We start from the raw sequence: 15265 nt of genomic DNA on the forward strand, positions 1-15265 counted from the left end.
AGATATGAAGTACTGAAAAATACTGTGGGAAATGGTAGAGAAACAGGACCTTTTTGAGGACAAAATATTTTTCAAATTCTGCCAAATGTTTCATGGGAACAATCTGAATCTTACTTATCTAATCTTATGTCCCTGTGTACTTAACTGCCACAGTTGCATCATTAATTTGGGACAAGATGCTTTGTCAAACTTCTGCCTTGGTAAACTTCTCAGTCTTTTGCTTCAGATATAGCAGAATGAGGCCAAAAAAATCTACACAGATCACTTCCTTTATGAACAGTAACCTTAAAGACTACAAAATATTCTGGGCACTACTAAACAGTTCTCCCCTATGTCTCGTGACATTACACCAGTATGCACTTAAGCAGCTGTATTTGACTAGATGACTACAGATACGTGAAATAATTAGGGATAATAATGTGATAAAGGTGAAACAAATATGAATCCTATAATTTGCTCATCAAGTTCAGCTTCTGAAACAACCCACTTTGGCTCTCATTGTAGAGCTTTATGGCTCCAGAAAAAAATGAATCTGTTCTCATAGTTCTTGATATAACAAACAATACCATTTATACTACTATAAAACTCATTCAGACTAGGAAACAGAACAGCAACATGATATAAAATAAAAATATGTTGAGGAATGCCAAAATAAGCAGTATTAATCAGCTAGATTCTAACAATCACTACATAAGTTTAACGCAATTTTAACCAGATCATTAACAGCGCTGCTAAACAGAACTGAAATTGCTTTCAGGCATCTGGTCAGAGGTCAGAGAGTTATTTGAGACTTTCTTAATAAAGGATATGAACTAAATATTGACCACAGGAAAGCAGACATTCAACATAATCAAATATTCCTTATTGAGATTCCTCAAATTCCTCAAATATTCCTTCTATATTCCTATACTCAAATTATTCCTTAAACCAACCCATAATTAGCAGGTTAAATGAATCTAAAATTATCCAAAGAAAGCCATAAACATCTGCCAAAAAATATATGAATAAATATACCTGATGAGGGACAAAGACACCCTTTTGTAGGGCTACACGTTCCTCACTTTTTCCTCAGTGACAATAAATAATGTCACCAACCAGCTGAATACTGCCTGCTTCCCATCTTGGCATAACTGACAGATTCAATGAGCTCTAATAACTGCTATTTTCTTCTCTATTCTTACAGCTGTCAACTCCAGCTTCCAGACAAATGTAGAATGTGAAGTCAAGGCAAAGGGAGGGAAGAACACCTTTGAAAGTTTTACCTCAAAAGGGGGAAGAGATTTAACAATAATGCAAAGGGAAAAAAGGCCTTAATCTTGGCACAGAAAGGCAGCCCTGTACTTCCCTAGCAAAATGTTGCTGTGCTTCTCCTGGAGGAACTGAGTGGAGACATCTCAAGTCACCACAATATTATAAAACAAATGAATATTTCCTTCCTTTGTAGAATATACACTGTTCTACCAGACACATAAAACTAGTCTTTGGTCCTCTAATTCTCCTTAAATTCTCCTTAATTCTCCTAAACAACCCCCTCACCATGGGCAGGGACACCTTCCACTAGACCAGGTTACTCAGAGCACCATCCAGCCTGGTCTGGAACAACTCCAGGGATGGGGGATTCCACAAAATTTGTGGAGGTGGAAGGGGATGGTACATTCCATATTTCTCTCAACGCTGCAGGGTAGTCCCTGCCCTCAAAAATCAGCTGGGTGACTACAGATGTCACTTTTGCCAGCTGTTACTCTCCAATCCACAACTTTCATCTCACGTGGCTTTCAGCTACCCTGGCCACTCTCCCTGGCTGTTGCACTGGGATGTTACATGACCCTGGAGTTCATAACTACCAAGGATTACACTGCTCTGGGATTTCATCATGAAGTCCTTCATCAGCTGACGTGGTTTCCTTGGATTTGTTGGGCACTTCAGATCAAAACATGCTTCCAAGCAAGGCCTAACCTTCCGGTAAAAGGATTCCTCAGAAAACCAAAACTATTTTGCAAAGAACTTACAGAATGTTATGAATACAGAGAGCAAAGCAAAAGCCCTGTGTACTTTAGGAACAACATGTTACCCTTTCTCTGGGTGTACCGCGATAGAGCGTGGCTGGTCCAGCCCCTGGGAGATCACCACGTAGCGGAACGAGCCGTTCAGCCGCGCCACCTCGATCAGGTTGAAGCCATGGTCTGTCCAGTATATGTTGCCTGGAAAAAACACCCTGAAGTCACTGCATGAAGGAATGGCTAATTGAAAACTACTGCTTAAACAGACTACTTCTGCTTATATCAGAACCAGAAACTAACTGCTCTATTTTCAATTGCATAGGCATTATATTTGTAATTTGTAGTCCTAGCCAGCCTTCTTAAAGCATAAACTACTATTGAAACTGTTCATCTAGGAAATTCCATCATACATATATATATACATATATATTATAATTACATCTATATATATTATTATAATTATATATATATATTATATATATATACATACATAAGTAATTTCCAGACATTTACAATACTAGAAACTAGAGCTGAAAGGAATCAAAGTTATTTAACCTTGGGCTGAAGAGGCAAGCCTTTCCTCTCAGAAATGATGACAAATGTTGCAGTAAGATAGAAAAATCATAGAGAAAGGCTTCATAAAATTAAGCCTGCTCTCCTGGAATCAGTGGCTGGCCTTGTGAAAGCTATATTTTGCAAGTTCCCATGTGAAAGGAATCCTGTTGTGAGCGATTCGTTAGTATAACCATCTATTCCTGGGTAAAAAACAGCTTGCACCTGTATAAACTGTTTTTGCACCCTTAGACAGAAAAATGAAAACTATCTTTCACAAACAACTTCCCTGTACATACACACTGAGAGTCTGAGTGACCAATCAATACAGAGTAACAACTTGTTAGTAACCAATAAAGTAATTGGCAAGAAAACTGCTAACCAACTGGAGTCCCACACGCGGTCTCTAAAACTGTATTAAAAGGAGTTATGTGAATAAAGAATGGGCCTTTTTCCACCCTGAAGAAAATGGAGTCCCATGTGATTTATTCCCCATGCAGACACATCCTGGAGCTCAGACCTACCTGCTATCCAGTCCACTGCAATGCCCTCAACTCTCCCCAGACCGTTTGTGACAATGTCTTCTTTCCAGGTTTGGTCTCGCTTAGCTCTGCTGATCTTGTTGAAACCCATGTCTGTCCAATAGATTGTATCGTTTCCTATAAAACACGTGCCAATGATTCTCAGATTAATTCACTTCAGTCCAAGTTTCTGCATTAACAACTGTAAATATTGCCACTTATAGCTTTAACGTCTATTAAGTATCAAAATTATCAGGTTTAATTCCTCATTTGTTTGCCTTTCTTGAACTTTGTTTAAAATAATTCTGTCAGAATTCTACATTGTTTGGTACAGCACGTGTAGCACAATAGGGCTATGACAGGAAGCTACTACCTCTGTTAAAAATCACAATAAATACGCTGTCTTTACCTTTTCCCTAATGGAATAAATGCTTCAAAAACATACTATTTTGTTTGTCACTATTCCAAAATAGTCAGGAGTCTGAAAACCTACAGTGTAAAACTGCTTGTACAGACTTTTCCTTCAGTAATCAGACACATTGAATTTTAACAGTGTAAGGGAAAAAAAATTAACTTGGGAAATAAAAAGTGACATTTGACAGTGATATGCTGACAAAAGAATAAAAAAATATATTCCATCCACAAGTCCGTTTTTATTTTAAATGTCCTGACAAGCTTCCACTTTTTGTTTGGTGTTTCAAGACATCCTAGCTGTCTTTCCTGCCTTTCTGCTGCAGTGATTGTCCATAAAGTGGAATAAAGGGACTGCTTGACCATTTAAACTCAACAGCCAGATGCAGAATTTGATGTGGCTCAAGCACAGACACAAACTGCCCTATTATGTGCCCTCTGTGGCACATAATAGTCTCAAAAAAGAGGTGGGGCAAACAAAATGAGAATGTCCCTCAAGCAGGATTGTCTCTATTTTCACTGACACGGTTCTGTAAATAAGCTGTAACCAACATCCTGCTTGCAAAGTAATGAACTGATTACCTCCTTACTGAGATGCTTTGCAGAGAGATATTAAATATTTGTTCCTTTATTATGTTTTCATACTTTGTAAATCTGCTTTTAATTCCATACTAGTGTATTTATAGAATATATATTTCTATATACAGCATAGAAAGGTTACCTATATAAATATTTATATTTCATACCTACATATTTACACATGTATCTATATATATATATGTCTGTGTGAATATTTGTGTAGATTGATAGATATATTTATAAAATAAGATAGTTATTTGTGACCAAACATTATTGGTATGCTCAAGAATCTTACCCTACCAGCAACTAAACAAATGGCAATCCTGACTTCAAGCAGTCAAAGCAAATATGAGAGTCATACATTTTGCTATTTGCTAACTAGAATTTAGTTAGAATTATCAAAACATAGGGAGAGAAAAGGTGTATTCATCTTCTAGCTTGTTCATCTCTGCAAAAACACTGTCATTAGACTTTTAATTATGATACACTGTACTACTAGCATATGTAAATATATTTTATACACATTGCATACCTAAATTACTGAGATAACAGCAAAATTTGGGAATCTTTCTTGATTAAGAGTGAAATGAAAGCAACATTCATTAAGTGGAAAGCAAAAAAACCAAAGAAATCTGAAACGACCTCCATTTGCTTTCTGAATCATAGTTGATATATGTAGGTTTTAGAAATGAATTTATACAATTCAATGTAAGTTATCAAACTGAGAAAAACAGATGTTTTTGAAGTTGAAATGCTGTTGAAAGCTATAACATTTTTATAACACACTATCCCCTTGTGATTTCACTGCTGCACATCATTTACATTTAACTTTGCAATGCATTTGTCACTGCCAGTTCTAGTCATGTTCCCTGTGCTGTGACTTCACCAAGCCAAACTGGAGAACCTCAATTTCATCCAGCCTCAAATTTCGATTTTTCCAAAAAGTCAAAAATTGCATTGTCTTAGTAGTCCCTCTCATGATCACGTGTGGTTACAACTTCTGTCTCACCTGTGTCTTTTTCCAGGAATAGATTAAATCTCTGTAACAGAGTCTTTCTCATCTCAGGTGTGCGTACAAAGGTTCTGGCTTTTAAGTGATTTAACTTTATATTTACCTGCATGGAAGTCTATGCCCACAGCAAATGAAGCCCCAGATATAGGCATTAAAGCATCCATTTTATCACTTGGGTCAAGAGGAATTCCTCTAATTCCCTCATGAACAGAGTACATGAGAAATGATTCAATACCTAAAGAAATAAATAAAGCAGCCAATGAGAGCAAAGTGGAAACTTCCCAAATAATCAAGATTAGAGGAGCTAACATACATTGGACATAATTTTCCACAAGTGCTCCACAGTTTTTCAGAGTGACAACTCCAGATCTTTGAAAAGACATCCATGAGTTATTACAGTGCATTTCTAATTAAATTACAAACGTGGTCCAATCAAGAGAAGGGAATCACTGTCCATTTCAAACACCACCTTATAATCAGGAAATTAACAGAAATGAAAATTGCAATTTAAGAAAAAAAATGGGTTTGAATTATGAGAAATTTAAGAATATTTTCAGTGCACATCTGTGCTTTGTGAACATATTCAGCAAGAGATAATTTTAAAGAACTTGTGGAAAACAGGAAAGTAAATTGTCTTTTGAGGTACAGGTTTCATCTCACTTCAGTTATGCACATTTCCTCTGCAGAGAGAATTACATGGTTTTAGTGACGCATTTTAAATGCCTACTTTTGTGTTTGATTAATCAAATTTCAAATGCATCTCTTTATTTTAAGTAGGAATGAATTCTACTGTGTAGACTTCTTCTTACATAGTAACTCTCATTAATTACTTGGTCCTAATTAATAGTTACAAATAATATTGAACTTATAAAACTATAAGACACCTTGACCATAAGGTTGTTTTGCATTATTCAGGCAAAGAGTAAGACTTTGGCTGTGAGCTATGTTCTGACTTCTGCCAACTTAAAAAATAAAAAGATTTAAGGAAAAAAGTGGGGTTTATTTTATATTAAGAGCAATACAATAGTATGAGATACCCAACCATTCAGATACTTGTAGCCTGTAATCTAAAGATAAGTTATATGACCTTGAACAAAAATTTATGAATGATGGTTCATATGGTCTGCTTTTCTGTCTCCATCAAAAAAAAAGTAACTGGCGTTACCACAGAAATTTATTTATTTGAATGATATTAATTTAATGAAAAGCTAAATTTAACTCTGTCCTAACCACAACAGACATTTCTCTGTTACTGCTTCAATCAAGCATATTAAGCATAGTTATTTAACTGAAAATGACTAAAGTAAGTTTATTTACTCATTGCAATGTTCCCCTGGAACTTAAGTTGGTTAAAATAAATGCTAAAAGCCATTTTACCTTTGCAGGCCATACGGTTTTTTTGGAGGTTGTAGCCTACTGTGCACACACAAGTTCTGGTGGTTTCTGATGTTGGCAAACAAAGCTGGGAGCATCCCCCATTGTTTAACTGACAGGAATTGCTGCCTATGACAAGATAGAAGAGACAAGAGAAACCAACACTGAGCAATGCAACCCTGGCTAAAAAGTAAGTCTTGTCAATATACTGTTATTATTTCCAGTTTTTGTTCAGATAACCTATTAAAAAATTGAGATATGCATAAAATATTTCATCAATTCATATACCTTTCCATGCTTCACTCATGCATTCAATTCTGCATATTCATGCAGAATTTTAACCCCACATTTCCCCTCGGAACATAAATAATCCTGTTTTCTGAAAAATCTGCCTATTTTAAAGTAGAAGCATATGAAAAACCTGAACATTCTCTGTTGAGTTAATGATGAAATCTCACTGACATTAGTGTATCTTAATCTAGACCACGAACAAATCATTGGTTATGTCCTATTCAATCATCAAATATTATATTAGCCTTGTTATCTTCATGAATGAGCCATTTTTAGTATATTTAAGATATATTCTAAAGTGGTATCACAAATCCATGCTCCTAACTGCCTGAGTATTACAATAGTTAAGTAATGGAAAATATATTTTAAAAGGATTTATAGCAGACATTATATACAGTAAACTAAACACATCTCAGAAATTTGAAACTTCATGAAGAGAAATTTAAATTCACTAAGATACTCAAGGAATTAATTGGTTACAAGTTATTGTTTTCTTCACATTGGGAGAATCACATAAGAAAAGATACTGTGCACTCTAAAAATAGGTTAAACATCCTTCAAATGTGACTTACCTTGCTGTGCTGCCTTATCATACACTTTCATGTGAACCACACCTGCAGTTTTGTTTCTCAGGACAGTTGGGTTTCTTCCATCTTTTTTATTACAGGTGCCAATCTGAGCCAAGTTCTGATCTGCCCACCAAAGCTTTTTATCTGTAAAATTTAGTTTCAGAAATTAGGAGGATCACTATCAAACAGTATGTGGTTGAGACCTATGGTGGGAAAAAGCTTTTGATGTTAATTCTGAGATCTGTTTTAAGGGAAATCACCTAAAGAGGTTATAGAGAAAATCTGAAGAAATTGTGTTATTAAGATTCTGCAGACATGAAAGCAGTTTTCACCAGTTTTACTTTTGCTGAGACCACTGCTGATTTAAGGCTACCTGCACAGAAAAATGCCTCATTTTTCATATCTATCTGGAAATTCTAGTGTTACCCTAGGGAAGAAATTCATTTTCACAAGCAAACAAAATTGCTTGAAATATTAAACTAAATATTTTATTTTTTAAAAAGTTACAATCAGTTATTAAGAAATCCTGAAAAAAATTGAAAAACAGGCACTGCCTCCCAATGTTTCAGAATTACAATTTTAACAGCTTTGATTTCAAGCTCAAACTTCAGTGAACTAATGGCTGAAGACTGTAGCCAATCTTGTGATTGTCCCTGCCAGGAGTCCTCACAGATGAATAATGGGATGGGCTCAGGGCTCTTCATTTCAGACAGAAAAGATAATTACTGTAGAGGAACCAATAGTAAAACCTTCAACTGAAAACCTTTAAACTTCAGGAACACTGCCTTCCCAACAAATATTGTGCATTAGCTTCACTTTGAGTTAATTCTCTTTTCAGTAAAAATAATTTTTGCCTACACTACAGTTTTAATATTTAAATAACAGATTTATAGAGCCAGAGAGTCGAGTGATTTGTGATAGACAAAATCAAAGTGCAGATCTAAAAATAATTTCCACTGTGGTAACTGTAAAAAGTTACAGCAAAAAATAAAATATCCAGGAAAAATCTAAAACATACTCTCCACAAGTATATAAGACTAGAATCTGTGGAATGAAAAATATTTTAAATACCAAGATTTGGAGACACAAATTGAACTCTCTATTAAAATTTGGATAAAATTTAAAGAAAACCTATAATTTCTTACATTGACTAGTCAGTCTAAAATTGACTGATTCAAAACATCATCATGCAATAATGATCAATGAACAGCAGCTTACATCTAAAGAAAATTTTATCAGAAAATGCTTAAAATAAGTGCCTGTGTCCAATTTTGATTGTGTCAATTATAACAAAAAGGCACATTAAAGCTAAAAATGGGAAATCGTCTGTGTGCTATAATCCATACATGAAATATTGTGAATTGGAGTTGTTTTTTTTTCCTGTTAGATAATGACCCACAATCCTTATGGTTTGGTGAACTTTTTCAATGAAATGTTTGTATGTGAGGAAGAGTTTTTGTTCTTCACATCCTCTTTGTGACCACAAATTAGAAAAGGCCATTAAATAATTTTGGTTAATTTAATTAAATTAACCAAATTAAATAATGACTGATGTTTTGTGCATAGTAACATGAACTTACATTTTACATATCCAAATCCATTTATAAAAATGAGTTGTTTTGTAAGACTAGGGTACAGAAGAAAGCAAACTACATATGGTTTTGGTGTTTTCATCCTTTATTTCAAGTAATCAGACTGTTTTAGTCATTTCTTTAGTATTTCGTGCAAAACCTCAATTTTGGCTATGGTTTCAACAAACTCCCAGACCTGTCCTTGGCTGACCTGCCTGTCTCCTTAGGAAAAGAAAAGAAGCAAAAACTCCAAATAACCAACTTGTCATATTGTTTTACCAAGAGATGAACACATGGCATGTACGTAATCAAGGAGTTTAATTACCAATGACTATCTACACCACAAATATTTTCATTCCTCCTTTTTCGTAATAAATACAGAGCCAAACTGATTTTTACATGAGCAGCTGAATGTTCCATCAGGAACCTCTTTTGTTTATTGAGGTACTCAACGAGACCACATCTGCTTCCGTGCACAGTTGAGAGTGTATAAACAATTTCCATCAATGATATCAGACTCATCAGATCCTGAAGTTGTTCTCCTCTGGTGACAAAAATAACACTTCATAAACTCATTAGTAATCCTAAGGTTCTCAACAGTGACTGCAGACGTCGAGGCGTCTCCTACATCCCCTACACCAATATAAAGGACAAATCACAACAATTCACACATAAAATATCACAATACTCTTCAAAATTATTCTTTTACCTTCCACTTTCATTCTTGTTAATGTGAAACCAGGATAAACCTTTAAATAAATTGTAACTTACAAAATCTTACTGAACTAGTGTTTATTCTTCCCTTACATGGAATGGCACACTATGACTTTTAGAAAGAGACAAAGAGTAGGGGGATTTACGTGAGAAAGGTCATGCAAATCCTGAACTAGTATAGTTAAAAATAAAGAAAAAAACATCCCAAAAGGTAAAAATATATAATAAAATCAAAAAAACCCACCAATCTAAAAAAACCCCAAACCAATATGCCAGAACAAAACAACACACAAATTCTGAAGTACAGACACCTTGAGGTAGTCTTATGACTACCAAAAACTTGCCAGTTATGCCCTAAAACTGAAGAAATAAATGTTTCAATTCTTCAGAAACTGCTAAGTGACCAACAAACACCACTACAGTCTCAAATCAAGGGAAAAAAACCAAAACAAAACAATTACATGTCTATTTTTGACCATAATTCTAAGTTAAATTTGGACTATTTCTCTCTGCATTATTGATATTCTGTCAGTAGACAACTCATCTATGATGTCTAGTATTGAGGATTAACTAATTATTTCTATATTAATTTTAAAATATAGTAGATTATTTTACAAAAAAAACCCACTTCAGCGTAAGGACAACTTGCTTTCACACACAAGGGAAGAAAAAATGCTGTTTTGGACCTTTAAGCATCAAATGAAAGTGATTTATTTGCTTGATTATGCTAACAAGAATGTTGCTTGATCACTAATTACAATCTTGTTGCTGAAACTGGGTTATAATATATATTAAAATTGTTGTATTTATCCATTCTGTTGGGTAATTAGCATTAAGTGCAGCAACATATTGGGAAACAGCAACTTCAGATGCCAAAAATTGCTACCCTAGCTTTGTGGACAGTCCTTTGGAGACTTCAAGTAGCACTCCGAATGCAAATTTTGATGGGCCATTAGTTTTCATTAATGGTGGTTTGAGTATTTATGGAAGACAACTATGTACTGCACTTAGAACCGGGCAAATTGCCTAGATATATTTCATATATTAATGCTAACGTAATGAATGGTGTTATGGCAATTAGAAGACTGATGACTTGGAAAATTAAGGTGTGCGTGTTTGAAGTCCCCTGATCTGAGCAGCCCCTTTCACTTTGCAAACAGGTCCAGCAAAGTCACAGCTCCCTCCATCTGAGCTACTAGGAAAGCATTGTGGTGTTAGTTTTGAAACTTTATTTAGGATGAAACAAAAATCAAATAACCAATATATCATCTAATGCACGATGAAAGTAAACAGGAGCATAAATATATTTTGGTAATATTAACCTACATTTTCTGTCTAAAATGAAATACTATAATTGTTACTTTCTTTTTTGATGGTTTGATAATACAACTTGATAGCTATATTTATATACACTTTTTGTTCTAAAAGTGTTCTCCTAATATCTGCATGCCCATTGAAAAACTATTATGTATATTTGATTTTGTTGTATTGCCGACTGAATTTTTTTTTCATATGAACTTCAACAGAAATAGCACTTACACATAAAATCATTCACTACATCGATTTACTCTTCTGTATGCTAAAAAAACCCCAAATGCACAACAAATTATATCCTCATTATATTCCTATTTTGTAGAGACATGAGCTGAATGTTGTGGTTTTGTGTAAATTGTATTTCTGTGAGGACCTGATACAAAATCCAACAAAAAGACTTCACCAAAACTGCTGACAGAAGCCTTCAGCATCCCTTTCTTCTCAGCTACAGACTTACAGTAACTAATCAATACTTTTCTAGTTTCTCATTGAGAGTCATTTGTCATTCAAGAAACAACACACCAGTTTGGAAACACGTCAGATATTGCTGCGAGCTCCTCTGCAACTCAGCTTGTGTGAAATAATGACTCTGCTCACCAACACAGAAATACAGCTCTCACATCAAAGGAAAATTTCTAACCAGTTTCAATAACAGTCAAGGGACCTTTTTCACTAAGTAACCTGGAAGGCAGGAAATGAGATTTTATGCAGAATTCCAAATACATCTTTATCATTTGATCTCACTCAAAACATTGGCTACCAGGAAAATGGCTAAAATCAGATATTGAATGGTAGGTTAAACTCAAAGACAAATATAGAAAGTATTTTATTATTGTTGAAAAGAAATTTGCTATACTGTATAAGATATTCAGAGATTCTTTCACATGGAACATGCTGAATATCAGAACAGGGGATCTATTTGATACCAACTTTTAAATTGTGCCAGCAGCAGGTGTTGAAAATTATGTAGGGCACAGGGTGTTGTGAATCAGATAAGCTTTTAAATGACTAAAAAAAACCAGCAGAGGTCTTTGAAGACAATAAAATGTCAAGTTTACATAGTAAAGAAGAAAATTGTTATGACCAAATGGAAGACAATAACCATTGGGAGGTACTAGACAAAGTGTGCATGTGGTTTTTGACTGATAGATGAATTAAAAATGGCTGATGTTGCATACACTGACATCTTGCAGGGTGAATATGGATTTAAACAAAAAGTGGGAAGAGTAGAAAAGCACGTATGACTTCAGAGTTTTACAACAACATTTTTGTAATACAGAATGGCAGCAGCAAACTTTTTTTTTTTGTATGCTTAAAGGCATGGAAAAAATAGCCATTTTGTACATATGAAATGGAATATTATTTTCATCCCTTTACAACATTTTTGTAATACAGAGTGGCAGCAGCAAACTTTTTTTTTGTATGCTTAATAGCATGGAAAAAATAGCCATTTTGTACATATGAAATGGAATATTATTTTCATCCCATGAAAAAATGGGGATGAAAATAATATTCCACTTGATATGTACATGTTCAAAAAGGTTTAGCAAAAGCAGGCACCAAAAGACTAGGAATTTTGCTCAGCATATTGGAAAATAAAGATGACTGACACTGCTGAGTAGAAAACCAATAAATGAAAGACCCAAAATACAGAAAGATGTGAATTATATGTTGTTTCCATTCCCCTCAAGGATAAACCTGACAGTTACCTTGGCACCAGCTTGTTTGCTAACATTATTTTTTATGTCTTATCATTACCTTCTCTAAGCTTCCACTAAAGAATGCAATAGCAGGAAAATGTTAAACAGAGCCTGGAAAGGACCAAACAGCAGCAAACATCTGAAACAGAAGTGGCAAGTTCCAAATGGCTTCCAACAGCTAAACTGCAATGCTAAAATAGAGGAATTGGAAGCAATAAAAACAATGTGGAGATTGAGAGGTCGTGCTAAAGGAGATCCTCATTACTGGTGAAGCTCTGAACCACTCCATAAATTGCATTACAAAGCAAACCAAAAACTTTACTGACTTCACTGGCAGTGTCTATAGAGTTCAAATCATAGAACACAACCATGGAAGGCCTAACTGCCTCTCTTTTCCAATACTGAAACTAATTGAATCAAAGATCAAGCAACTCGAGCTATCAGAACAGCACACAGATTTCCAAGGCAAACTGAAGAAGTCTTGGTTGAGGGCCAAGCCTCCCAGTCATCACCATTTTTATATCTCTGAGAAATCTTCTGGAACATGAAGTGTAAGATGCAGCAAAAGCCACTGGGAACTGTCAGATCTGTGAGTTTTCTGTGCAAAATTCTGTCCAGACATGGGACGGAAGGCATTAGCTCTTGACACAGGCTGTGGGATTCTTTTGGGGTGTCTCTGAGACAAGGAGACTGATGGCTGCGGAAGATGTTTCCCAAACTGATAAAAAAATTTTCAAAATCAACAGCTGAGGTGCTTGAAGAGGCATCACTGGTGTAGTAAATTTATCAGAAATTCATTTTTTCTGAAGATCTTTCCCCCTTCAGAGCACCTAGCCTTGGCAGGGAATGGGTGCATGCGAGCCAGGGCTACCTCAGACCACATTACCATCCCCTCAAATCCACTGAAGTGCCCTCCACTGTGTCCTTGTTTCAGCTCCTCAGTCCAGTAAAGGTCCTGGTGATCCACAAGTGACCAACTCTGTGACCTGGTGACACAACTGTACAGAGGGAGTCTCAAAATACCAAACTTCATCTCCTTTTTTTGTTCAGTGAAAACACAATGCAACAATATGACAAGACCATATAGTAAAATATACAAAAAAAAAAGAAAATAGCTGTCCAAACTACTGATTTTATATGGGAAAACACTAAATGCAAAAGACAGAATAATGCAAAAGAAAGCTGAAGAATACAGAACTCTCCACCACTGAGCAGAAATTAAATCCTACAAAAGAGTTAATAGTTTGGGCACAGGTATCATCTCTCTCTTCAGTCACTGATTAATTCAAATGGTACAAAAAAAAAAGCTCAGTGTATTCACAGAGGAGAAATTCTTCATTCATGCTTTATTGTGTTTACTGTGTTTTTAGATACAAGCAGTCAAGAAAATTTAGTAATAGGAGCGAAAATGATGCAATAAACACTGCAATTACTGTGATTCACCTGCTTAAACCTCTGATTAAACTTGTAGACAAGCAGATCAGCAGGGGTAGTAAATTTTCATACACTATCGCATTAAATCTTTCATTGGAACAAATTAGTAATTCTTTTTTACTTTTATATTATTAGTTATGACCATTTATCAATTAGAGTTCTCTTATCTTGCTTCACATGGCACGGGATTTTCTGTTCTGACCCACTTTACATGCACAAAAGGCAGCTTGTAAGAAGCTGAGGTGCATCCAGTCACTCTTTAGGAAAATAAATGGCATTTATGTTACCATGGTGTGTTCCACAATATGGAAACTTACAGGAGAAATGAATGCAGGGACTATTAATGTTTCTCAATCAGCACAAACAATACTGCTGATAAAACTGTATGTGCTTGTGCTTTTTCTCCAGCAGATTTTTATGGGGAATCCCACTGCAACATCAAGATGCAGTTTAGCACAATTATGATTCTAAAATCCCAAAGCAAAACAAACAGAAAGCCCCAAACTCTTTGTAAGTTTTGTTCACCATTTTTGAGGAGAAAGAGTTGACATCACCCATAAAAAACAAGCATCCCAAACTATGAATAGTAGAGGTACATGTGATAAAACCTACACAGCAGGTATTCTTCCATCTCCAGATGTGCAAAAATTCAATTACTTTCATGCACTATTCTTTACATGGCAGCTATAAACTCTTTATTCCCTGTCCCAGAGGGATCATCACTGTTGTAGATTCTGTGAATGGCAGGTGAGGAGGACCTGACACCACCACCAGCTCAGTACGAACAAACAAAACACACTTTACACCTCCTGGTAAAGACTTCCAACAGCTCCCCAGAGTAATGGTCATTTATTCAGTCTACTTCCAGTCACAATCCAATCAATGAAAAACAATTTGTCCAAATTAACATTCATGATTCCTTCTGACACCAAACCTGCTCACGGTTATGAATGCATATATGAAAGCATAAAATCTCCAACAGATACTGACAGCATTTACAGTTCAGTACTGGCCAAATGGGTGTATAATACATCTTATTTAATAATTACCACTTTAAATATGATACAACTTACACCATGTGCTTAAAAAAATCAATAAATCTTATTTAATCTTCACTAGCATGCCACCTATATGTACATAATTATTATTGAATTAATCAAATAAAGTATTTCCTAAGAAGAAATATAAAATAATAATAAATATAAGCATTAATAAAAGTATAA

At 35.1% G+C, this 15265-nt stretch overlaps 1 protein-coding gene across 4 annotated transcripts in view; it reads right to left on the minus strand.

The window, feature by feature from the left end:
* Positions 1-15265, minus strand: part of LRP1B (LDL receptor related protein 1B) — a 626536-nt gene that overhangs the window by 145091 nt on the left and 466180 nt on the right. For all 4 annotated transcript variants that reach the window (XM_039700520.1, XM_039700493.1, XM_039700511.1 and 1 more), the window contains 5 exons: positions 7313-7453; positions 6453-6578; positions 5179-5310; positions 3077-3211; positions 2072-2201 (listed from right to left, as the gene is read on the minus strand). In XM_039700520.1, coding sequence (XP_039556454.1) covers positions 2072-2201; positions 3077-3211; positions 5179-5310; positions 6453-6578; positions 7313-7453 — 664 coding nt within the window. The remainder of the gene's footprint in view (positions 1-2071; positions 2202-3076; positions 3212-5178; positions 5311-6452; positions 6579-7312; positions 7454-15265) is intronic.

Source organism: Passer montanus, unplaced genomic scaffold (genome assembly GCF_014805655.1).
Source record: "Passer montanus isolate IOZ18808 unplaced genomic scaffold, ASM1480565v1 scaffold1, whole genome shotgun sequence".
Taxonomy (NCBI): Eukaryota; Metazoa; Chordata; class Aves; order Passeriformes; family Passeridae; genus Passer; species Passer montanus.